This window comes from Pongo abelii, chromosome 16 (genome assembly GCF_028885655.2).
Source record: "Pongo abelii isolate AG06213 chromosome 16, NHGRI_mPonAbe1-v2.0_pri, whole genome shotgun sequence".
NCBI classification, from domain to species: domain Eukaryota; kingdom Metazoa; phylum Chordata; class Mammalia; order Primates; family Hominidae; genus Pongo; species Pongo abelii.
This window is the reverse complement of record NC_072001.2, coordinates 22,722,229-22,748,573: the sequence shown is the minus strand read 5'-3', so window position 1 is coordinate 22,748,573 and position 26,345 is coordinate 22,722,229. Positions and strand designations below refer to the sequence as shown.

Below are 26,345 nucleotides of genomic sequence, written 5' to 3'. Positions count from 1 at the left end.
TCTGTGGGTTGTCTCTTCATTTTGTTGATTGTTTCCTTTGCTGTGCAGCTTTTTAACTCGATGTGATCCCACTTGTCCATTTTAGCTCTGGTTGCCTGTGTTTACGAAGTATTGCTCAAGAAATCATTACCCAGTGCAATGTCCTGGAGAGCCTCCCCAATGTTTTCTTTTAGCACTTTCATAGTCTGAAGTCTTAGGTTTAAGTCTTTACTCCATTTTGATGTGATTTCTGTATATGGTGAGAGATAGCGGTCCAGTTTCATTTTTCTGCATATGGGTGTCCCATTTTCCCAGCACCCTTTATCAATGAGGCTATCCTTTCCCTCATATATCCTCCGGGCACCTCTGTCAAAGGTGAGTTCACTGTAGATGTATGGATCTGTCTCTGGGTTCTCTATTCTGTTCCATTGGTCTACGTGTCTGTTTTTATACCAGTACCATGCTGTTTTGGTATACCTTTCTAGTAAACTTTGCACTTGATCTAAGCCAAAAAAGACTAGGAAGTGATTGTAGTATAACTTTAAGTCAGGTAATGCAATTTCTCCAGTTTTGTTTTTTGCTCAGGATGGCTTTGGCTATTCTGTCTCTTTTGTGATTCCATGTAAATTTCAGGATTTTTTTTTCTATTTCTGTGAAGAATGTCATTGGTATTTTGAAAGGGATTACATTGAACGTGTAGATTGCTTTGGGTAGTACAGACATTTTAACAATATTGATTCTTCCAATCCATGAACACGGAGTATCTTTTCCTTTTTTGTGTGTCTCCTTCAATTTTCTGCATCAATGTTTTACAGTTTTCGTGGTAGAGATCTTTTCACTTCTTGGGTTAGGATTATTCCTACGTATTTTACTTTATTTGTAGCTATTATAAATGGAATGATTTTTCTTGATTTATTTTTCATATTGTTCACTGTTGACATATAGAAATGCTACTGATTTGGCCAGGCACAGTGGCTCATACCTGTAATCCCAGCACTTTGGGAGGCCGAGGCAGGCAGATCACCTGAGGTCAGGAGTTCAAGAGCAGCCTGGCCAATGTGGTGAAACCGTCTCTACTAAAAATACAAAAATTAGCCAGGCCTGATGGCAGGCGCCTGTAATCCCAGCTACTCAGGCGGCTAAGGCAGGAGGATCGCTTGAACCCAAGAGGCAGAGGTTGCAGTGAGCCGAGACTGCGCCATTGCTTTCCAGCCTGGGCCACAGAGTGAGACTCCATCTCAAAAAAAAAAAAAAAGAGAGAGAGAGAGAAATGCTACTGATTTTAGTATGTTAATTTAGTATCCTGCAATTTTACTGAATTTATCAGTTCTAATCATTTTTTAGTGGAGTTTTTAGGTTTTTCCAATTATAACAATCATCTGCAAACAAGAATAACTTGGCTTGTTCATTTCCAATTTGGATGCCCTTTATTTCTTCTTTTTTTTTTTTTTTTTTTTCTGAGATGGAGTCTTGCTCTGTAGCCCAGTCTGGAATATAGCGGCACAATCTCAGCTCACTGCAATCTCCACCTCCGGGGTTCAAGTGATTTCCCTGCCTCAGCCTCCCAAGTAGCTGGGACAACAGACACCCGCCACCACACCTAGCTAATTTTTATATTTTTAGTAGAAATAGCATATCACCATGTTGGCCAGTCTGGTCTCAAACTCCTGACCTCAGTTTTTCACCTTTCAGTATGATACTAGCTGTGCGTCAGTTGTATATGACTTTTATCGCGTTGAGGTGTGTTCCTTCTATAACCAGTTTTTTTCGAGTTTTTATCATGAAAGGATGTTGAATTTTATCAAATGCCTTTTCAGCATGAATTTAAATGATCATATGGTTTTTTATCCTTCATTCTACTGATATGATGTATCAAACTGATTGATTTGGATATGGTGAAACATCCTGGCATCCCTGGGATAAACCCCACTTTGGTCATGATGAATGATCTTTTAATGTGTTGTTGAATTCGGTTTGCAGGTATTTTCTTGGGTATTTCTGCATCAATGTTCATCTGGGATACTGGCCTGTTTTCTTTTTTTTGATTATGTTTTTGTCTGGTTTTGATATCAGGGTAATACTGGCCTTTTAGAATACGTTTGGAAGTATTCCCTCCTCCTCTATTTTTCAGAATAGTTTCACTAGGATTGGTAATAGTTCTTCTTTCAATGTTTGGTAAAATTCAGCAGTGAAGTTATTGGGTCCCGGGCTTTTCTTTGCTGGAAGACTTTATTATTACAGTTTCAATCTCACTACCTGTTACTGGTACGTTCAGGTTCTGGATTTCTTCATGGTTCAAACTTGGAAGGCTGGATGTGCCTGTGAAATTATCCATTTCTTTTTTTCTTTTTTTTTTTTTAGACACAGTCTCACTCTGTCACCCAGGCTGGAGTGCAGTAACATGATCTCAGCTCACTGCAAACTCCATCTCCCAGGCTCAAGTGATTCTCGTGCCTCAGCCTTCCAAGTAGCTGGAATTACAGGCATGCAACACCATGCCTGGTTAATTTTTGTATTTTTAGTAGAGGTGGAGTTTCACCATGTTGGCCAGACTGGTCTCGAACTCCTGACCTCAAGTGATCCACCCGCCGCAGCCTCCCAAAGTGCTGTGATTACAGGCATGAGCCACCGCGCCCAGCCTGCAAACTTATGCATTTCTTCCAGGTTTTCCAAGTTATTGACATATAGCTGTTCACAGCCTCTAATGACCCTTTGAATTTCTGCAATATCAGTTGTAATACCTACTTTTTCACCTCTGATTTATTTGGGTCTTCTTTTTCTCTTAGCCTGCCTGAAGGCTTGTCAATCTCATTTATCTTTTAGAAAAACCAACTTTTCATTTCACTGATCTTTTGTATTATTTTCTTCATTTCAACTCCATTTTATTTCTGCTCTCATCTTTATTATTTCTGTCCTTCTAATTATGGGTTTGGTTAGCTCCTTCTTTTCTAGTTCTTTAAGATGTATCATTAGGTTATTTATTTGAAGTTTTTCTACTTTTTTCATTTTCCTCTTAGTACTGCTTTCACTATATCCTACAGGTTTTGTATACTGTATTGCCATTGCCATTTGTTTCAAGAAATTGTTTAATTTCATTCTTAATTTCTTCACTGACCTGTTGGTCATTCAGGAGCATATTGTTTAATTCCCATGTGTTGGTGGAGTTTCCAAAATTCCTTGCTATTGATTTTTAGTTATAGTCCATTGTGATCAGAGAAGATACTTAACATAATTTTTTTAACTTATATATGGCAAAAGAGAGGAATCTACTTTCATTCTTCTGCATATGAATATCAAGTTTTCCCAGCACCATTTATTGAAGAGTCTGTCTTTTCCCCAGTGTATGTTCTTGGTACCTTTGTTAAAAATGAGTTCACCGTAGATGTGCGGATTTGTTTCTGGATTCTCTATTCTGTTCCGTTGGTCTATGTGTTTGTTTTTATGCTAGTACTATGCTGTTTTGGTTACTATAGCTCTGTAGTATAATTTGAATTCAGGTAATTTGATTCCTCCAGTTTGTTTCTTTTTAATTACGAGAGCTTCGGCTATTATGGGTCTTTTGTGGTTCAACATGAATTTTAGGATTTTTTTTTTCTGTTTCTGTGAAGAATGTCATTGGTATTTCACTAGGGATTGCACTGAATTGGTAGATTGCTTTGGGTAGTATGGACATTTTAACAATATTGATTCTTCCAATCCATGAAGATGAAATATTTTTCCATTTTTTGTGTCCTCTTTAATGTCTTTCATCAGCGTTTTAGAGTTTTCATTACAGAGATCTTTGTAATGATCTTCTTTGGTTACTTCCTAGGCATTTAATTTCATGTGTGGCTACCGTAAATGGGATTACTTTTCTAATTTATTTTTCATATTGTTTACTGTTGGCACATAGAAATGCTACTGATTTTTTATGTTGATTTTGTATATTGCAACTGTACTGAATTTATCAGATCTAATCATTTTCTTCTGGAGTCTTTAGGTTTTTCCAAATATAAGATCATATCATCTGCAAACAAGGATAATTTGACTTCTTCCTTTCCAATGTGAAGGCCTTTTATTTCTTTCTCTTGTCTGACTGCTCTAGCAAGAACTTCCAGTACTATGTTGAATAACGGTGGCCACACTGAGCATCCTTGTCATGTTCCAGATCTTAGAGGAAAGGCTTTCAGTTTTTCACCATTCAGTATGATACTAGCTGTGCGTCTGTCATATATGGCTTTTATTATGTTGAAATATGTTTCTTCCATAACCAGTTTTAAGAGATTTTATCATGAAAGGATGTTGAATTTTATCAAATGCCTTTTCAGCATCAATTGAAATAATCACATGGTTTTTATCCTTCTGTTGACACGATGTATCACACCGATTAATTTGCATATGCTGAACCATCCTTGTACCCCAGGGATAAACCCCACTTGGTCACGATGAATGATCTTTCTAATGTATTGCTGAATTTGGTTTGCTAGTATTTTGTTGAGGATATTTACATCAATATTCATCAGAGACACTGGCCTGTCGTATTCTTTCTTTGATGTGTCTTTGTCTGCTTTTAGTATCAAGGTTTGAATTTTTAATGACTTATTTTGTGGCCTAACATATGGTCTAACCTTGAGGATGATCCATGTGCTAAAGAGAACAATGTACATTCTGCAGCCATCAGATGAAATGTTCTAGAAATATCTATTAAATCCATTTGGTCTACAGTGCAGATTAAGTTTGATGTTTCTTTGTTAATTTTGTCTGGATGATCTGTCCAATGCTGAAAGTGGAGTGTTGAAGCCTCCGTCTATTAATGTATTAAAGCCTATCTCTCTCTTTAGCTGTAATATTTGTTTTATGTATCTGGGTGATCTAGTGTTGAGTGCATATACACATATATTTATAATAGTTACAGCCTCTTGCTGAATTGGCCCCTTTATCATTACATAATGACTTTTTTGGTCTCCTTTTATAGTTTTGGTCTTGAAATCTATTTGGTCTGATATAACCACTATGCTTTTCTTTGATTTCCATTTGCCTCTCCCTTTTTCCATCCCCCTGCACCGTCCTGAAGAGGTGGTCTCCAATTTGAAGAAGCAAGCAGCCAATGAACTGCCTGTAGGGAGGGGCAGCCTCCAAGGGCCCAGGGTTTCAGTCCCACAACCACAATGGATCCAATTCTACCAACGAGGACCTGAGCTCCAGGTGACAGTGTGCCCTAGCCAACATCTTGACTACAGTCTGTGAAACCTGAAGTAGAGGACAGAACTAAGCTATGGCCAGACTCCTGACCCACAGAAACTGTGAGAGTGTAAATGCTTGTTGTTACAAGCTGCCAAATTTGTGGTTGGTAACTTGTTCTGTAGCGACAGAAAGCAAGCCAGCATCCTTCAGTTTTTGTAGAAGGAACAGCTTTCTCTCAGCACTCTTATTTTTTCTGTTCACATCACTAACAGGATAACTGCCATAAACATACTTGAAACCAAAACATATGACTTTTGGTAAAAATATCAGCTGGTGGGGGAGAGGTAAACTCCTTCCTAAAAAGTGAGCCCTGGCCAGGTATAGTGACTCACATCTCTAATCCCAGCACCTTGGAAGACTGAGGCAAGAGAATCACTTGTGCCCAGGAGTTCAAAACCAATCTAGGCAACATAGCAAGACCCTGTCTCTACAAAAAAATTGTAAAATTAGCCAGAAGGCTGGGCATGGTGGCTCACACCTGTAATCCCAGCACTTGGGAGGCCAAGGCAGGTGAACTGTTTGAGCTCAGGTGTACAAGACCAGCCCTGGCAACATGGCAAAACCCCATCTCTACCAAAAATACAAAAAATTAGCCAGGGGTGGTGGCGCACGTGTACTCCCAGCTACTTGGAAGGCTGAGGTGGGAGAATTGCTTGAGATCAGGAGGTAGAGGCTGCAATGAGTTGAGATCACTCCACTGTACTCCAGCCTGGGCAATAGAGCAAGACCCTATCAAAAAATTTTTTTAATTTAAATTTAAAAAATTAAAATAATATAAAAAATAAAATTAAAAAGGAAGCTGAAAGCATTCAGGGCCCCTGAAGTTTAACCAGTGAATGGAAAGGTTTGACTCTTCTACTCATTCAGTCAGAGGAGGGCAGTGAATACGTGCACTGGGGTTCAGTCCAAACCCTACCACAGTGCACATGATAAGAGGCTAACAGTGGCCAGAACTCACAGCCCCATGTGAGCCATGCTGCAGGAGTTACAGACTATCTTTAGGCACTCAAGGGAATATGACACTTGATCTGCGTCTTAAAGTGTTTCAGAAAACAGAAACAGAGAAGATGAATTAAGAAGCTATTACTGGCTGGGCGCAGTGGCTGACACCTGTAATCCCAGCACTTTGGGAGTCCGAAGCGGACGGATCATGAGGTCAGGAGATCAAGACCATCCTAGCTAACACGACAAAACCCCATCTCTACTAAAAATACAAAAAACTAGCTGAGTGTGGTGGCATGCGCCTATAGTCCCAGCTACGTGGGAGGCTGAGGCAAGGGAATTGCTTGAACTTGGGAGGCGGACATTGCAGTGAGCAGAGATCCCACCACTGCACTCCAGCCTGGGTGACACAGTGAGACAGCATCTCAAACAAAACAAAACAAAAAAGGCTATTACCAAGGGTCCAAAAAAGAAAAGATGAGAGTCGAAGTCAAGACAGGGAAGTACAGTCTTTAAGATTACTTCAGGCAGGGCACGGTGGCTCACATCTGTAATCCCAGCACTTTGGGAGGCCAAGGTGGGCAGACTGCTTGAGCCCCAGAGTTCGAGACCAGCCGGAGCAACATGGTGAAACCCAGTCTCTACAAAAAATACAAAAATTAACCAGGCGTGGTGGTACGCACCTGTAGTCTCACTACTCAGGGGACTGAGGTGGGAGGATCACCTGAGCCTGGGGAGGTTAAGGCTGCAGTGAGCCGTGATGGTGCCACTGCATTCCAGCCTGGGCAACAGAGTGAGACCCTGACTTAAAAAGAAACTATTTCAAATCACATCAGTTAAATCAAATGTGAAAGGGAAAATAAGGGAGGAAACAGAAGAGGAATGAGAATTAGTTCTGTTTTAACCACTAAGATTTGCACTAACTACTGAACATAAACATGGAGCTCCTCCCCACTCCACCAACCCTCAGTAAATATAGATCCAGATCTTAGCAGAGTGTTCAGGGCTAGAGACTCAAATCTGGGAGTAGTCAACAAATGGACTGTAGGTGATGTCCTGGAGAAGATGCCAACACCCAAGCAGAGAGAGGAGACCCCTGCCCAGCCCTGAAAGCACTCTGAGATCGCCCCAAACTGGCTGGGATCCACACACCAGTGTTCTGTGGTACAGCCTAGATTGAGAAACATTGGTGTTACAGAGGTACCATTTTAAAAAAAAAAGCCAAAAGATGAAACGTTTAAAGACTAAGCCAAGGAGGAAGCCCAGTTTACATGGAAACAAGAATAATTACCACCACCTTTCAATTATTACCTGGGAAGGAAGAGGATAGGCCAGACCTTGTCCTTCTGAGTGACAAGGAATTCTTTTTTGGAAGGTGGAGACTGGACTCCCGGGGGGACAAGCACTATGGAAGCCTCCTAGGAGCTGATGACCGAAATAAATGGTAAGCACCATTCAAAAAACAATTTGGGCACCTTAAAGGTGGAACATTACTAAGGCAATAAAGCAAGCCTCACTGGAGGAAGTCTCCAGAGAGTTAGACTGTGAACAAGCAAAAGTGAAGCCCAGGAGAAGAGCTCTCCAGATGACACACAGTACAGGATCCTGACTGAGGAAGCAGCAGCCTGGGAACAACTGGAAGACAGCCATGGCACTGATAAGAACAGGGACTACAGGCAGGGCGTGGTGGCTCACGCCGTAATCCCAGAGATTTGGGAGGCCAAGGCAGAAGAACTGCTTGAGTCCAAGAGTTCAAGAGCAGCCTGGGCAACATGGTAAGACCGTGTCTCTACAGAAATATAAAAATTAGCCAAGTACATGGCACACGCCTATAATCCCAGCTACTGGGGAGGCTACAGCAGGAGGGTCACCTGCGCCCAGGTGTTTGACTCTGATCACACCACAGCACTCCAACCTGGGTGACAGAGACCCTATTCATTAAAAAAAAAAAAAAAAAGAAAGAAAGAAAGAAAGAAAGAAAAAGAAAAAAAAGAATGAGACTTTCCATTTGTAAAGTGAGAGTATTTATTTCTACAACTGTCTCCAATTAGCTTTTTATTAGTAGCTGACTTACCTAAACGTGCCCAGTAGGTTTTCAACTTTTGACTTTTTTGGTTCAGATCCCAGATGCTTCTAATTAGGTTATTTGGGCTGAGAACTCTTTTCCAATTTTTTCCAATCTCACATTCCTATCTCACACCTCTGAAATGACATGCCAAGTAAAGGCATTTTCATCATCAAAAGACCCCAGCAAAAGAGGCAGTAACAGGCTCACTTTTTGTAAGTTAGTAAACTGAAGCTCAGAGGTTCAATGACTTGACCAAAGGCCACACAACACTGAGGCTGTGAGAGGTGGGATTTGGGAAGAGGCCCAACTCCAAGGCTTATTCGCTTCCTACCAACACCATAACATGCACCCACACCTGCAGCACGGCAGCCAAGGCAAGCCTTCACGCTCCCATACGTAGGCCACCAATACTTTAATACCAATCAGGACTAGGCAAGCAAACCGTTAAGGCATTTTTTTTTTTTTTTTGAGACGGAGTCTCGCTCTGTCGCCCAGGCTGGAGTGCAGTGGTGCCATCTTGGCTCACTGCAAGCTCCACCTCCTGGGTTCATGCCATTCTCCTGCCTCAGCCTCCCAAGTAGCTGGGACTACAGGCACCCGCCACCAGGCCTGGCTAATTTTTTGTGTATTTTTAGTAGAGTTGGGGTCTCACCGTGTTAGCCAGGATGGTCTTGATCTCTTGATCTTGTGATCTGCCCGCCTTGGCCTCCCAAAGTGCTGGGATTACAGGCGTAAGCCACCGCACCCGGCCCGTTAAGGCATTTATTAAAGTGCCTTCAGAACAATAGAATCAGGCAGTAAAATCCAAAACTGAATAATATAACAAATGAATATCTGATTAATGTATAGGTTAGAAAATGTTTCTTTTTCATGTCCTTACAATTTGACAGAAAAGTAATATCTTCAAATATTTGCAGATGAGTAGAGGTATATGGCTTTTTTTCTGAAATCTACAGAAAAATACTAAACACCTACTGAACACAGGACAACATATGAAAAAATGTTAAGAACAGATTCCTGGAACAATTAGAAAGGTCAGACAGGAACATTAAGTACGTCGATTTGAAGACATCTGAGAAGCAGCAAGGGAGTGACGTCTTCCTATAGCCTAAGACCTACGAGAGGAAGAAAGAGGCCCAGAGAACCTAAGCAAGCAGGGATGAGACTGAGAAGCAAAACGGAGCTTCTGAGAGACTCCCAGGGCCCTCATACAAGAGAAAGAGGCCTGGAAGACCCCATGCTCTGAGCTGGAACCTCAAAGGGCCACACACCAGAAATATAGGCGAGTTAGAAGTAGACCAGTCTTCACAGAAAACCAGCCCAGTTCCGCATTCTCTCAATTTCCAGCAGGACTGCAGTGACCTAGGATTGCCTAGAACATCCTCTCTGGAGGAAGATATTGCTCCTCGATTTATTGCTACAATATTGCATATACAATATCTGGAAGTCAGGCAAAAATAATAATGACAAAGATACAAGACCACATCATTGAAAAATGAAAAAAAAATAGAAGTCAATAGAACAGACCAAAAGTGGATCCTGAAAACAGAAATATAAAGACTTCTGTCACGAAAGAAGAGCCTGAGGAATGAACTGAAGTGTTGACACTCTGCTCAGCAGATGCCAGCTTGGGGCAATGGGGTGAGGGAAGTGGGAAAGCAAGACAAGATCAATGAAGCAATGGTATGTGGTATATGACTTCACAGTCAGCTAAGCGTGATTTTAGCCTACTCTATGTAGGAGCCATTCTTATTTCCATTAATTTCCTAAAAAAAGAAAAATATATATTAAAAAAGAGTGATTTTATATTTTTCAATAGTTGAAACATACTCAAAAGAATCATATGTCAGCCAAGCACAGTGGCTCACACTTGTAATCTCAGACTTTGGGAGGCCGAGATGGCTGGATCATGAGGTCAGGAGTTCAAGACCAGCCCAGCCAACATGGTGAAACCCCGTCTCTACTAAAAATACAAAAAAAAAATTAGCCGGACATGGATACATGCCTGTAATCCCAGCTACTCCGGAGTCTGAGGCAGGAGAATTGCTTAAACCCAGGAGGTGGAGGTTGCAGTGAGCCAAGATCGCACCACTGCACTCCAGCCTGGGCAACAGAGCAAGACTCCCTCTCAGGAAAAAAAAAAAAATCATATGTCAACACATGAAAATTATATGACATTCAAATTCTGGTATCCACAAAGTTTTCCTGGAATATAGCCACACACACGTTTGGCGGCTTCTCACAGGACAATGGCCAAGGTGAGTTGTTATAAAAGAGCACGTATGGTCCACATAAACATTTACTAGCTGGTGCTTTACAGAAAAAATGTGCTGACCCCTATGTTAGTGCCCCCTCTTCTCAATGAGCTGCAAATACAACCAACTGTTCAGCCAGCACATTCACTAGGCATATGTAGCTTTTCCAGAAGGTTTGCAAGAAGAAACTACACCATAAAATAGTCCAAGGAGGAAAGAAAAAGGGAGGAATAAAAACACTCAGTTCCCTCATGTCTCCTTGTAAAGTGGTGAATGTTCATACCACAGGGAATTCACACCCACACTCGCCACACCTTCCAGGCTGTGTCACTGACTCCTTGGTAGGCAGTCAGGAAGCCATACTCCAACTCTCTTGTGTGACATCACAGCGGAGACTGGAGCCGAAGGGCAGCTCACAGGCATGAGTCAACCAAGAGGGACACAGAGAGGCAGCTAAGGAATCTATGGGGTTGGACGAGGTTTATAAATACACTTTTAAAATAACTACTTTTAATAGGGTCAAGCAATTAAAAGATCCTATTAACAGCCAGGCACGGTTCACGCTTGCAATCCCAGCACTTTGGGAGGCCAAGGCAGGTGAATCATGAGGTCAGGAGTTCAAGACCAGCCTGGCCAATCTGGTGAAACCCCATCTCTACTAAAAATACAAAAAATAGCCAGGTGTGGTGGCAGGCACCTGCAGTCCCAGCTACTCAGGAGGCTGAGGCAGGAGAATTACTTGAACCCAGGAGGTGGAGGTTGCAGTGAGCCAAGATTGTGCCACTGCACTTCAGCCTGAGCAACAGAGCAAGACTCCTTCTCACAAAAAAAAAAAAAAAAAAAAAAAAAAGATCATATTAACAATTCCAACACAGAAGTTTCAACTAGAAAAAAGTACCTAAAGTGGCAGTTAAAGAAACTGTCAAACATTTCAAACTAAACATTTTAAAGGGATGTGTTTAATATAATTATACCTCAATAAAGTTGATATTTTTTAAAAATGGAAATTCTGGAATAGAAAAATACAATAATAAAATTTAAAACTCAATGGATTTGATTAAAAACAGATTGGGAAGGCCTGTGCTTCCTCCACCTATAAAGGATTAATTTTGTAGAAATTACTTCCTTGCTATAATCAACTAGAAAACGGGACAGAATATACCAAAAAGCTGTTACCAAAAACTGGACAACAGAAAGCCCAGAGCTGGGATCCCTCAGAGAAGCAAAACACTGCCCAGAAGCAGCTTCCAGGCTGCAGCACAGGAAAGGGGAACCCAAATAGAGCCCAAAGAACTTGCTGAGCTCAGGAGACAGATCAGCTATACGTAGGCCAAATGACAAGAATACAGCAAGCTCCAGAGATGAGTCGAGGGGCCCCTTGAGTATCTGTCTGAGTACTGCTCTGAGCATAGGTTAAGAAAACTACAGAATACTGGGGAAAGAAGCACTAGAAAGTAATAAGCAGCATCACCATGATGCACAGTCTGGGAAAAGCCTGTGTTTCCACAAAGAAGGACAGAAAGATCTTCTCATACACCAAGCATCAGGTGGAGTCCTGAGAAGAGTATTGCCTTCGTAGTATGGATAAATGAGCCCAAGGGTAAAGGCTGTGTGGATCAGCCCTAACAAACCTCAGAATCAAGCTTTGAAAACATCAAACTGACCCCATGTAACTTACATGTATGGCAGAACAAAACTAAGGCTCTTTAAAAAAATAAAACAAAATCCTGCACAGAAGATAAAATTAACGTCTAGCATTCAATCAAAAATTAGCAGGCATACAACCATGCTCCCATAACTAGGGCAATCAATCAATAGAAATGACAGAATCAATCAACAGAGATGGATCTAGAAGTGATCAGAGATTACGGAATTCACAGACAAGGACATTAAAACCTCTCTTACAGAAATGCTCCCTATGCTAATAGAAGGAAAGCATGAATGTTATAAAGAGTGAAACAGAAGATATAAAAAGGACTCAAATGGAATCTCTAGAAATGAAAATACAAAAGTGAAAATTGTGATGGATGATATTAACAGAAGAAACACTGCATAACAGTTACAACCATAATCTACAATGTCTAAGCACATAGCTATGCCATGCTCTCTCCCTTAACACTCATGCAGTCTAGGTTTAACAAATAACTGTTTCACGCCCATCATCAGTTGCAGGTTGATCTACAGTCATCCAGTTGTCCAAAGATCTTTCTCCACTCCATTCCTAAGGAAGGGCTCATAAGAACAATATTTCCAAAGTTACAGCTCATTGAGAAGTTTACATGTTTTTCATCTGAAAAGTTGGTTTTGCTAGAACAAAAAATGTTTTACTCACATTTTCTTTTCTTGAGTGTCTTAAACAGGTTACTCAATTTCTTCTTCATAAAGAATTGTCATCTGCTGGGCTCAGTGGCTCACTGCTGTAATCCCAGCACTCTGGGAGGCCAAGGTGGGTGGACTGCCCGAGCTCAGGAGTTCAAGACCAGCCTGGGCAACATGGTGAAACCCTGTCTCTACTAAAAATATAAAAAATTATCTGGGTGTGGTGGTGCATGCCTGTAATTCCAACCACTTAGGAGGCTGAGGCACAAGAATGGCTTGAACCTGGGAGGTGGAGGTTGCAGTGCGCTGAGATAGTGCCACTGTACTCTAACCTGGGCAACAGAGTGAGACTCTGTCTCAAAAAAAAAAGGAATTGTCATCAAAGTCCTATGACTAAACCCTTTTCCTTAAAAAAAAAAAAAAAAAAAAAAAAAAAAAAAAAAAACTAGTATTACTAGTCTTTTCCAAGAACCAAAGTTAAAAGTTAGTTCTTTAAAACACCAGGCCAGGCACAGTGGCTCACGCCTGTAATCCCATCACTTTGGGAGGCTGAGGCAGACGGATCACGAGGTCAGGAGATCGAGACCATCCTGGCCAACATGGTGAAACCCTGTCTCTACTAAAAATACGAAACAAATTAGGCGGGTGTGGTGGAGTACACCAGTAGTCCCAGCTACTCAGGATGCTGAGGCAGGAGAATCGCTTGAACCCGGGAGGCGGAGACTGCAGTGAGCCAAGATCACGCCACTGTACTGCAGCCTGGTTGACAGAGCCAGACTCTGTCTCAAACCAAAAAAAAAAAAGAAATTCTTCTAGTCCCTCCCGCACTTTCCATTAAACACATTTCAACTGTGTTATAGAAACACAAAGAGGAATCTAAGAGATATTTCATTAAACATTCTAGGATATTTCTGCTAGTTAACAATATGAAAGCTGGAGTTTTGAAGACTGCCTCAGTGAGCTCTTTTTTTGACTGCCTGATTGAGTTGGAGAAGCTCTGCCATCAAAACTGCTCGCAGCCTAACACTATAAGACAACTTAATATGAGCACAACAGAAAGGTTTGAAATTCTCATAAGCTGGAACACTTCCACAAAATTTATAATGGATAAAGTTCATGTTGTAGGTTTTATTTTAAAAACGAAATATAAAAATAGAGGAAAAGAGCTGATGTTATTATTATTACTACTATTATCTTAAGAGACATTGCCTCTTACTGTTGCCCAGCCTACAGTGCCTGGTGTGAGCAACAGCTCACTGTAGCCTCAACCTCTCCGGCTCAAGGGATCCTCCCACATCAGCTTAACAAGCAGCTGTGACTACAGACATACACCACCATCCCTAGCTAATGTTTTTTAAATTGTAGATAGAGACAGGGTCTCACTAAGTGCCAAGCCTGTTCTGGATAGAACACCTGGCCTCAAGTGATCCTCTTATCTCAGCCTCCCAAAGCGCTGGCATTGCAGTTGTGGGCCACCATGATCGATCGACCTGATATTATTTTGAAAGCTGCCTATTTTTAAATCTTACAAGCAAATTGACCAACCTATGGGATTACAATTGCCACATGGCTAAATAAGCTAACATATTGCTAGATTTACTTGTTAGAAAATTTAATAATCATAGGTCATATGAAATATCATCTTCCCATGATACTCTTTGCTAGCACACCATGTCTGCTGCAGTGTGCTCAAATTTGGAATAATATTTCAAAAATGACACTAATCAATAAATGGCATTGGCAGACAAATGAAGAGTGGAAGACAGAAGTGGCATGGAGGAAACCTGGGGTGGATAAGAAGACAGGAATATGACCATGAAATTGGTCAGATGTGGATTTAGTTCCCTGATCTTGCTACCTTGTTCATCTTCACATTTCTTCTAAAAAACAGGAATACTATAGATAATAACCGAACTCTCTGTAATGCTTTCAAGAGATTACAGGTAGCATTCCTACTAAAAGTCCTAGTAGAGTAGATGTTCAATTTATGAATGTTTTATCTGTTTCAGGAAGCAGATTTTGGGCAAACCAGTTTGAAAACTTGTACCTCACTGGTCTGGCTTACACATGAAACAATTTTTGTGGTTAACGGACAAAGTGCTTCAAACTTACTACTGTATTACATTTTTTAAATCTCAAAAATACTCACCTCCACCAAAATCTTTTAATAAGATGTGGCACAAGATTCAGTTAGTCCATTCTCCAGGTGACCAGCTTCATAAGCACTACAAATAAGTGAAAACAACACCATTTACAGAGGAATGAAAAAAATAAACCCATTACCTTATATGCCAAAGTCTGAATCATCAGCCGCCATGGATATACACTTTTGACTTGTTTTAGCAATTAAAAAAATCAACATGACCACAGTAAGGGGTTGAACAGAAACTTCAGGAGGAAAAGGAAGCAGATTTAAAAATGCTCCAACAGACCAGGCACAGTGGCTCACATCTGTAATCCTAGCACTTTGGGAGGCTGAGGCGGGTGGATCACCTGAGGTTGGGAGTTCAAGACCAGCCTGACCAACATGGAGAAACCCCGTCACTACTAAAAATACAAAGTTAACTGGGCATGATGGCACATGCCTGTAATCCCAGCTACTTGGGAGACTGAGGCAGGAGAATTGCTTGAACCCAGAGGGAGGAGGTTGCAGTGAGCCGAGATCACACCATTGCACTCCAGCCTGGGCAATGAGAGAGACTCCATCTCAAAAAAACAAAAAACAACAACAACAACAAAAAACTCCAACAGACCTGTGAACACCACAATAAAGACTGGCCAGAGATTTCCAACATATAGACTATATAGACCAGATACACAATGCTTTCTGTGACTGAAGTAGAGAAAGAGAAGGGATATGTACCCAGAGACCCACAGGTTCAATGTTATCGCACTCCACCCTGTACTTAAAATCCAACTTCCTGGCCAGGCACGGTGGCTCATGCCTGTAATCTCAGCACTTTGGGAGGCCAAGAGGGGGCAGATCATCTGAGGTCAGGAGTTTGAATCCAGCTTGGCCAACCATGGCCAACATGGTGAAACCCCGTTTCTACTAAAAATACAAAAATTAGCTAAGTGCAGTGGCACACGCCTGTAATCCCAGCTACTCGGGAGGCTGAGGCAGAATTGTTTGAACCCAGGAAGCGGAGGTTGCATTGAGCCAAGATTGCGCCACTGTGCTCCAGCCTGGGAGACAGAGCAAGTCTCAAAAAAAAAAAAAAAAAAGAAAAATAATCCATCTTCCTACAATTGTATTCACAGCTATTAGATTTGACACAGACCTGTATACTTGGTGAACTGTACATTAAACAGTTCTGAAATACTGAATGGCATTCCAACTTAAAATGACTTCAGATTAATCCAAATTAAAGCAACATTAAAACTCAAAACAAATACTCAACATCAGGAGTCTAATCAAGGGCCAAACATTTGATTCACCCACTACTAATACTTGTACTTGTATGAATTAGTTCAACCCAAGCAAATGTCTTTTCCTACAAGAATGATAATATTCCTCATCATAACTGTAAAACAACATTTAGTGGTCACAAAAAGTCAATACAATAAAGGCCCTTCTGTCCGGGCATGGTGGCTCACGACTGTAATCCCAGCATGTTGGGAGGGTGAGGCGGGTGGATCACCTGAGGTCGGGAGTTCGAGACCAGCCTGACTACCATGGAGAAACTCCGTCTCTACTAAAAATACAAAAAATTAGCCGGGCATGGTGGCACATCCCTGTAATCCCAGCTACTCGGGAGGCTGGGGTAGGAGAATCGCTTGAACCTGGGAGGCGGAGGTTGTGGTGAGCCAAGATCACGCCATTGCATCCAGCCTGGGCAACAAGAGCAAAACTCCATTTCAAATAAATCAATAAATAAAAAATAAAGGCCATTCTTGCTGTAGAGTTCCTAATGTTTGGGACTAAAACAAAATAAAATACAGCTGTGAATTTCTCAATGCTCATTTTATCATATTAATAAATCATAAGACTGCAATTCTCCTCATGTTCAGTATATATCAGAAGTCTAACCACGTGAAGTAAAATGAATGGGCAAATGTTAGGTATCCAATTCAACAAAACGAGACTCCTAGACAAATCACAAAATACATTTCCGTATTTTTTTTTAAATACCAATCATTTTATTTAGATAACAAATTAGTTCACTGTTTAACAGTTACCCAAAAACTGTGGAACAAAATAATTACAATGCTCCCCAAACTACAGTCAGAGAATAATGCAGGAAATATTCTCATTTCTATTCTGATCAATTTTATAAATTAAAATAAAAATTAACAGCACACACACACACACCCACACACACCCACACCCATGCACACACACAAGAATCATACCATATGAATAAAAATCAAACTGTTCTGTTTAGAATGAAAAAGACCAAAGAACTTCTTAGAGGATGTGACTAAGATTCCAGTGACTTACTGTGTACATATAGTCTAGTGTGGATATACATTCAGCCGGAGTACCCTTAAAGCACTACCAGAACAGATCATCTCTCATTCTGTTACTGATTAATCCACCTGCAGACAGGGTGGTGGTGTGCCTGGTAAACTAAAATGGAACTGAATCATGGCTTTAGCCTTATGACAAAATATACCTCAGGGTAACCAGGACTTCAACAATGAAGTAGACCAGGTCAGATGGCAAGACAGACTCCCAAACAGACAAGAAGGCACTTTTCTCCAGAGTTTGGTGCTAGCCATAACCAATAATTCTGATTTTCTCTTGCTCTGATCCCAAATTTAATGGCAATCCCCTCTCCCCCAAAGTAAAAATTCAACAGTGACAAAGAGTTATTAAGCATAATTAATACTTAAAAGAGATTAGGAGTCTGAGAGATGGTGAGGATAAATATCAGGGAATTTTTTTTTTTTTTTGAGAGAGAGCATCTCGCTCTGTCGCCTAGGCTGGAGTGCAGCGGCGTGACCTCGGCTCACTACAACCTCTGCCTCTCAGGTTCCAGCAATTCTCCTGTCTCAGCCTCCCAAGTAGCTGAGATTACAGGCAGACACCACGACACCTAGCTATATATATATTTTTTGTATTATTAGTAGAGATGGGGTTCACCGTGTTGGCCAGGCTGGTCTCCAACTCCTGACCTCAAGTGATCTGCCTGACTCGGCCTCCCAAAGTGTTGGGATTTACAGGTGTGAACCACCGCGCCCAGCCAATATCAGGAATTTTTTGGTAAATGGTGGTAAAACAACTGGACATCAACATGGGGGAGAACAAAACTCCGTCTCAAAAATTCAAAATGGAACAAACATCTATATGTGAAATCAGAACCAAAAAGCTCCTAAAAGAAAACACAGGAAGAACATCTTTGTGTCCATGGGGTACACAGAGATTTCATTGACTGATTGATTGATTGAGACAGGGTCTTGCTCTGTCACCCAGGGTGGAGTGCAATAGCGCACTCATAGCTCACTGCAGCCTTGACCTCCAGGGCTCAAGACATCCTACCACTTCAGCCTTCTGAGTAGCTGGGACCAGACACACAGCACCACACCCGTTTCCTGGAGTTTTTTGGCATTCTTTTTTGTTGTGTAGAGACAAGGTCTCCTTTATTGCCCAGGCTTGTCTCAAACTCCTGAGCTTAAGCAATCCTACTGCCTCAGGTTCCCTGAGTCCTGGGATGATAGGCTTGAGCCATCACACTAGATTTCTTGAATAAAACACAAAAAGTATGAATCACATAAAAAAATTGATACCCCGTCTCTACCAAAAAAATACAAAAAATTCTCTGGGGAGCCTGGGAGGCAGAGATTACAGTGAGCCAAAATTATGCCACTGCACTCCAGCCTGGGTGACAGAATCAGACCCTGTCTCAAAAAAAAAAAAACAAAAGGGCTACGACAACATGGCAATAGGATAGAATAGACTAGTGATGTTTGAGAGAGTAGTTTAGCAGAAAACAGGTAAGAGGATTTGAACCCAGAAAAGAAATTATAACAAACACAAACTTAATCTTAAAAGCATTGAAACATTTTTTTCACTTGGAAAGGACACCTGAAACCAGTTTATACACATACATGGTCACACAACTGCAAAACAGCCTTTCCTGTAGGAAATCTCAGATCATGTATGCCTGCGGACACACACACTAATTTCTATATGTATGTACATCAATGTTATAACTACTACTCAAAATGTCACTTTTAAAATTCCTCATTTCCTGAGTTTATTTCTTTTAGAACTTACAAAAATAACATACCTTTTTAGAAAGGCCAAGGTCCCCCTTCTTGGGCATAAATCCAGGGTCTAAATCTTTGGATTCAAGAAGTTTCTTAGTTGGTTTTCTTTGACATTTACTTTCATAAAGTCCTGAAATGCATGTATCTTTACATTAAATGATTTAGAAACTGGGCACAAGTTAATTTTTTAAAAATCTGTATACCACAAAAAATGAATGTCAATGTTTTTGATGTTTTCTCCATCATCTTATGGGAAGAGGCAGGATGGTAATTTGATTATAAAATATTAGTAAACAAAACAAGTAAATAGTTCTCAATGCAAGCACAAACTAATGTGAGGGATGTGTGTGTTGACTTTAAATCACAAAATAACTAAGGGAGAAATCAAAGGGACAGAACTATCTTTATAACAACTGATTTTTGGGAGGACAAAATAAGGAGAAAAGGAGTGAAACAGAGCTTGAATAATGGTCATAAATGGACCAAACTTACACTTTCTGCTCTGCCCCTAAGTAAATAAAATTCAATAGGTAAAAGATAATTCATAGGATCACTCAAGAATTATATAAAAGAGCTGACTTAATAAATCGAGTTTGGCACATAATAGGTACTGAAACAACAACTATCTTTACTATTCTTTCAAAAATCTTCTTTATTATACCCAACTAGTTTAAGCACAATTGGAATCATTTCTTTAAGGAACAACATCAAAAGCTCCTGTTGATAATGTAAAAAAGTTACATCCAAAATTTAAAGGGGTACAGAAAAGAGGATTCTTCCCATTCCTTGACTGCCTATAATATTCAATAGTTACAAGGTGAATTAGAGACAATGTGTTTAGATCCAATTCTCCCCAGGTGATATATAAAGAATGATCAAGTGAGAAGTAACTGGTAATTAACTTCAAATGAACTGGTAATTACTATGTGGTCAGGTATACAACATCATACATTAATACATTATGATCTCCATTTTATAGATGAGGAAACAAGTTCAGAGACTAAACAACTTCCCAAGTAACACAAGGACTGGTGGAGCCAGCACTTGAAGCACAGTGCTTATTCCACTAATGTGCAGTGCCCCTCTTGAAGCCCTGTTATCCTGGTTGTAATTTACACAGTGGCTGATCAACAATCATGAAGAGCAACACTGGAGCAAGGAGCATAGTTATCAAAAATATGTCTTCTTGATAGCGTGCCACAATTCATAGTTAGTAACTATATCTAATTAGCCATCATTGTAAGTATTTCCCAGGACAAAAGGGAGTAGTTTATTGTATATAGATACTATGTTGGCTTTACATCAAAACATACTAAAATCTCCTGCTTCCTCTAATCATACCTGCTCAAATACTGAGACCCCAACCCCACCTTACCTGGCATTTTAACCAGCAATTCCTCAGACTCAAGGGCAGGCCGTGGAGAGACTTCTGGAGCCACAGGTACAGACAAGGTCAGCTGCGGCAACTCAGCATGTCCACCTCCAAGTTCTGACTGAGCCAAGGGGCCTTCCAAAAACGGAACTTCTTTTTTTTTTTTGAGATGGAGTCTCGCTCTGTCACCCAAGCTGGAGTGCAGTCGCAGGATCTCGGCTCACTGCAACCTCTGTCTCCTAGGTTCATGCCATTCTCCTGCCTCAGCCTCCCGGGTAGTTGGGACTACAGGCACCCGCCAACACGCCCGGCTAATTTGTTGTATTTTTAGTAGAGACGGGGATTCACCATGTTAGCCAGGATGGTCTCAATCTCCTGACCTCATGATCCACCTGCCTCAGACTCCCAAAGTGCTGGGATTACCAGCTTGAGCCACCATGCTTGGCCAACGGAACCTCCCTTTCAAGAACCGGAGGCTCTTCCTTGGTTGAAATCAAAGAATTCTCATCCACCTGCTTGTTCTGAGCACTAGATCGACCTCGGGCTAGAAGGCTTTCCTCTTCACAGCGGGAACTTACCTAAGAACAAAAAATAAAAATAGAGTCCACAGGCCAAAATTGTTGCAATTTAAGTGTCAAAAAGAATAACGCCCTTTAAAAGGAATGAAATTCTGACAAAGGTTACAAAAAGTGGATGAACCTTGAAGACATTATGTATGCTAAGGGAAATTACTTAGACACAAAGAACAAATATCATATGATTTCAAGTATATGAGGTATCCAGAATAAGAAAATTCTTAAGATAGAACATAGAATGGCAATTGCCAGGGGCTGAGCAGAAAAGGGAGTTATTGGTTAATGGGTATTGACTTTTAGTTTGGAAAGATGAAAAAAATTATTGAGATGGATGGTGGAGATGGTTGCACAACAATGTAACTGTGCTTCATGCCACAGAACTGTACACTTAAAAATGGATAAAACAGGCCCAGCGCTGTGGCTCACGCCTATAATCCGAGCACTATGGGAGGCCAAGGCGGGCGGATCACGAGGTCAGGAGATGGAGACTATCCTGGCTAACATGGTGAGACCCCATCTGTACTAAAAATGCAAAAAATTAGCCAGGCATGGTGGTGGGCACCTGTAGTCCCAGCTACTTGGGAGGCTGAGGCAGGAGAACAGTGTGAACCCGGGAGACGGAGCTTGCAGTGAGCCGAGATCATGCCACTGCACTGCAGCCTGGGCAACAGAGCGAGACTCTCTCTCCAAAAAAAAAAAAAAAAGGGATAAAATAATAAAATGTTATATATATATATTTATATATATATATAGCATATATATAACATATATATACAAATACATATAACTATATATAACATATAAATATATATAACATATCTATATATATATAACATATAACATATGTAACATACAAATATATATAACATATACATATAACATATATAAATATATATAACATATACATATAACATATATATAAAACATATAAATATATATATTTTAACCAAAATTAAATAAAGAAAACAATGAAGTTGACTGAGATACACTGAAGCTATAATATTGATAAGTCCACAACAGTAATTCAAAGGCAGGGGAAAAGAATGCTCTAATGTCTCCAATTAAAACAACTACTAATGAACTCCTTAATGTTACAATTGGTAATTAATGGGAAAGAAAGAAGCACTTATTCTGCCTTTCAAGTATTTCAGGACAATAATAGAGTCCAGTTAATGAAAGAGACTATCACTTAATAAAAATAGAGAAAATAATAAAACCTGAAAGTCTGCATTTTGTAACCTCTAATAAAATTATTAATATAGGTAAAGATCTTCAACTGGCATTTTCAAGAAACCATCAGGGAAGCTGGGCGTGGTGGCTCACACCTGTAACCCCAACACTCTGGGAGGCTGAGGCAGAAAGATCACTGGAGCCCAGGAATTCCAGACCAGCCAGGGCAACACAGTGGGACATTGCCACTACAAAAAACTTGTTGTTAAAAATTAGCCAGGTGTGGTAGTGTGCACCTGCGGTCCCAACTACTCAGGAGGCTGAGATGGAAGGATTGCTTAAACCCAGGAGGTCAAGGCTGCAGTGAACCGTGTTCATGTATCTCTGCACTCCAGCTTGGGCAAGACCCTGTCTCCATTTTAAAAAAAGAAAAAACAAACTGTCAGGGAATGGCTGATGGGAATAAAATATTCCTTTTTTTAACCCTCCATATGCAATATGTTACACATTATCATCTCTGGTATAGTCTAGCTAAAAATGTTCAACTTCAATCTATCAAACTGATAGGTTCTATCTTCCACTTCACAGAGAACAGGAGATAGAGAAAATCTAAGTGACACCTATGGGGAAGTAATTACACAAATATAGAGAAGTAGATAACTTTACATGTCACTCTCTTAAAGACATGATCTTGATCAGGAAAAAGAGATTGCTCTGAATTCAAAGGGATTTGAGAACCATAACAACCAGTTACAATGAGTAGTCCTAGACTGAGACCTGGTATGAATAATCCAAAGGTAAAGGTTAGGGGATAACTGGTGAAATCTGAAAGGCAGTTGATGTCAGATAAACAGATCTTATATAAGATGTAAGTCTGTTAAATTGATTATAAAGGAAAATGTTCCATTTTTTAACTACATATTAACCTATGTAGGCGTAGAATGTCAAAATGTCTCTACTTTAAACACTTCATTTTAAAACAACTGAATTAAAAAATAAGACAAATAAGATGTATTTATTTTTGAAATTAGGGTCAGATTATATATATTTCACTTTATATTCCATATTTTTACTTAAGATTAAATCATAACAATATTCCTAAGTCATTAAATACTCTTTGAAAGCAAAGAGGGAAAAATATATACATAAAGAAATATAATATGTAGACTCATTTATATATTTCCTGAATAACCACTAAATCCTAAGTACTGTGCTAGAAGCTGAGAATAAAAAACAAGATCCCAGTTAAGGAAATTACTGTTTCATGAAGCTGAAGTATGACACTGAAGATAAAATTGCAGTTTCCTAAGGACCAGTGAAAGTTTGCCGAAATTTTGCAACACACCTTGTGCACCTGCTCCTGTACCTTCTTTTGTTTTTTCTTAGGAGTAAATATTGGATCATATTCTTCTGTATATTCCAAAAGCCACTTGCTTGGCTTCCTAAGGCGTTTCTTCTCTGACCGCACAGCTAAAAGATGATAAACAAGTTCAATATTATAAAAGATGATAAACAAGTTCAATATTAATCAAAAAGTTTCAGGAAAACCCACTGTTTTTATGAGACCATCTGGTACTCCCAAAAGTAACCAGATAGGAAACCACATAGTAAAATAGACTATGGCTTAAGATGCAAGAGGCACAAAATGGCTTATGTTTTCTCATATGCAAAAGGAACTGGGGGAGACAAAAGGACTTGTGTTACCTTATATACACATACAACAGACTATATGTGGCCCATCCAATATTAAGGAAAAGGTTAAATTTAAAGCCAGGTCTTATAGTCACTGACACCTGTACATATAAAGCTAATATATACCTAACAAAAATATAGCATCTAGATCAGGTAAACGGGTAAAATACATCTTGAGTTACAGGTTAAGTATGCCTTATCTGAAATGCTTGGGATCAGAAGTGATTCAGAATTTTTCATATTTTGGAATATTTGCATACACATAATAAGTTATCTTGGGGATGGGACCCAAGTTGAAACAGCAAACTCATTTACGTATTATATACATCTTTTATACACATAGCCTGAAGGTAATTTTACAAAACATTTATTTTCTACATTACACAAAGTTTGTGTACAGTGAACCGTAAGAAAGCAAAAGTGTCATTATCTCAGCCACCCACGTGGAATATCTGTGGTTGTTTGGCATTACCATCATTCCTGCCTCTGAATTTATATGCTACTGATAGGCAAACATTTCCTTACACTTATTCACACATAAGTACTTAACAGTAAAAATATGACATACCCTTAACACAGTGAGAAGGTAGTGTGTTCAGGGTAGCTACGCAGCACAGTACCATCACTAGAATACTTGTACCGGCTGATAAAAAAACAGTAATAACAACGTCGGGCTTTGCGTCTCCATCTATGATGCTGTGTTTTGATTGTAAGGTTACTGTAAACTGTTTTATTTGATAAGGTAAGCAGAGGCCAGACCCAGTGGCTAACGCCTGTCCCCAGTACTTTGGGAGGCCGAGGCAGGCAGATCACAAGGTCAGGAGATCGAGACCGTCCTGGATAACACGGTGAAACCCCATCTCTACTAAAAACACAAAAAATTAGCCAGGCATGGTGGCAGGTGCCTGTAGTCCCAGCTACTCCGGAGGCTGAGGCAGGAGAATGGTGTGAACCCGGGAGGCGGAGCTTGCAGTGAGCCGAGACCATGCCACTGCACTCCAGCCTGGGCGACAGAGCGAGACTGTGTCTCAAAAAAAAAAAAAAAAAGACTTTCTAATCATATTGGAAATGTGTAACAAGGGCCAAGTACTGTGTATTAAACTTAATAAATCAAAACAACAGGCCCTCTAAGACATAAATGGTGCTTCACTGTATGTTTATCTGCCTAACCCATCACCGGAACTCAATTCAGCATTAAACTGGTTTTAGATCAAGACACTAGAACTCATGTTTAGCACTTATTAAATTACAATTATTAAGAAAAAAACTTCATTAGGTAAAGTCCTTTACTCCAAAAAGTTTCTCTAAATACATAAACACTAATATAAAAACAATTATTAAAACAACTTGGCCAGAATCTCAGGATTTCAGAAATATGAAAGTACTCATCTCTCACCTCTCCCATCCACTTAAAATGACAAAAACAGACCATTATAGCTAAATCAAAGGAAATGTTTAAAGAGAAACAAACCCAAAGAGTAACTACACCAATTCTTGACCCAATTCTCTGTGCTCTGTCTTATGTAACATTACACTATGAATAACAATCCCATCATCCACGACAGCATTTTTTTTGAAACAGTTTTGCTCTCATTGCCCAGGCTGGAGTGCAATGGCGTGATCTTGACTCACTGCAACCTCCGCCTCCTGGGTTCAAGCGATTCTCCTGCCTCAGCCTCCCGAGTAGCTGGGATTACAGGCATACACCACCACCCCTGGCTAATTTTGTATTTTTAGTAGAGATGGGGTCTCACCATGTTGGTCAGGCTGGTCTCCAACTCCTGACCTCAGGGGATCCACCCACCTCGGCCTCCCAAACTGCCAGGATTACAGGCGTGAGCCACTGGGCCCGGCCACACAACACAGTTCTAAACACTGGACTCTCATATCTACCAACACTCAATACCTGTTTAAAAAGAAAAAGAAAAATTAGGAAGGGGCAATAACATTTCAGTGTAAGTATCCATGATCAACTACTGCTTAACAGCCTACACGACTTTCGATGAACAGTCAAGGCAGATTACTTAATACTTAAAATGGTTAACCTTAGGGAGTAGGAAAATACACAGACACACACAAGATATTTCAAACACTTCTTTTTGCTGCTGATAAGGAGTTCCAAAAGTAGTTTTTCCAAGCCATTTCCAAATAAAAGTAGATTGGGTGTAAAGAATTGTCTATCGAAATATTACTGCTAGTATTTATTTAATAATGTCCTGACAAGCTTGCAATTACCACGTTAAATAAAAAAATTAGGATCTAAGGCCAACACTCTTTCCTCATATTCTTGATGTGAAAATCTGAGCACTCCTCTCAATAAGGAGTTACAAATACAAAACAAACAGCTCAACTGAACTAACTCTTCTCTCTCCAGAAACACAAACACAAGACCTCATAAAATGAGTGAGTTCCTAGCGGCCATAATTACTGCAACTTAGTTCTCCAGTTTTCCCCTTCACAGTTAACTCAACAGCTCAAAAACTATCAGTAACGAACAGCAGTCACCATGATATGGTTAGGAGTGTGGCAGATTTCTT

The 26,345-nt window shown here is 40.2% G+C and overlaps 1 protein-coding gene across 2 annotated transcripts in view; it reads right to left on the bottom strand.

Annotated features, from left to right (window-relative positions):
* The window catches only part of LOC134760248 (histone-lysine N-methyltransferase, H3 lysine-36 specific-like), a 37,307-nt gene that overhangs the window by 9,864 nt on the left and 1,098 nt on the right, over positions 1–26,345 (bottom strand). Inside the window, exons 1-4 of one of the 2 annotated variants that reach the window (XR_010137359.1) lie at positions 25,563–25,714; positions 23,462–23,586; positions 19,020–19,129; positions 14,936–15,011 (exon numbers count right to left, since the gene is read on the bottom strand). Coding sequence is in view for 1 of the 2 variants with exons in the window: in XM_063716520.1 (XP_063572590.1) it covers positions 20,791–20,949; positions 23,462–23,586 (284 nt within the window). In the remaining variant the exon portion in view is untranslated. Of the gene's footprint in view, positions 1–14,935; positions 15,012–19,019; positions 19,130–20,690; positions 20,950–23,461; positions 23,587–25,562; positions 25,715–26,345 lie in introns of those variants that run through there. The other variant, XM_063716520.1, reaches the window with a different exon arrangement.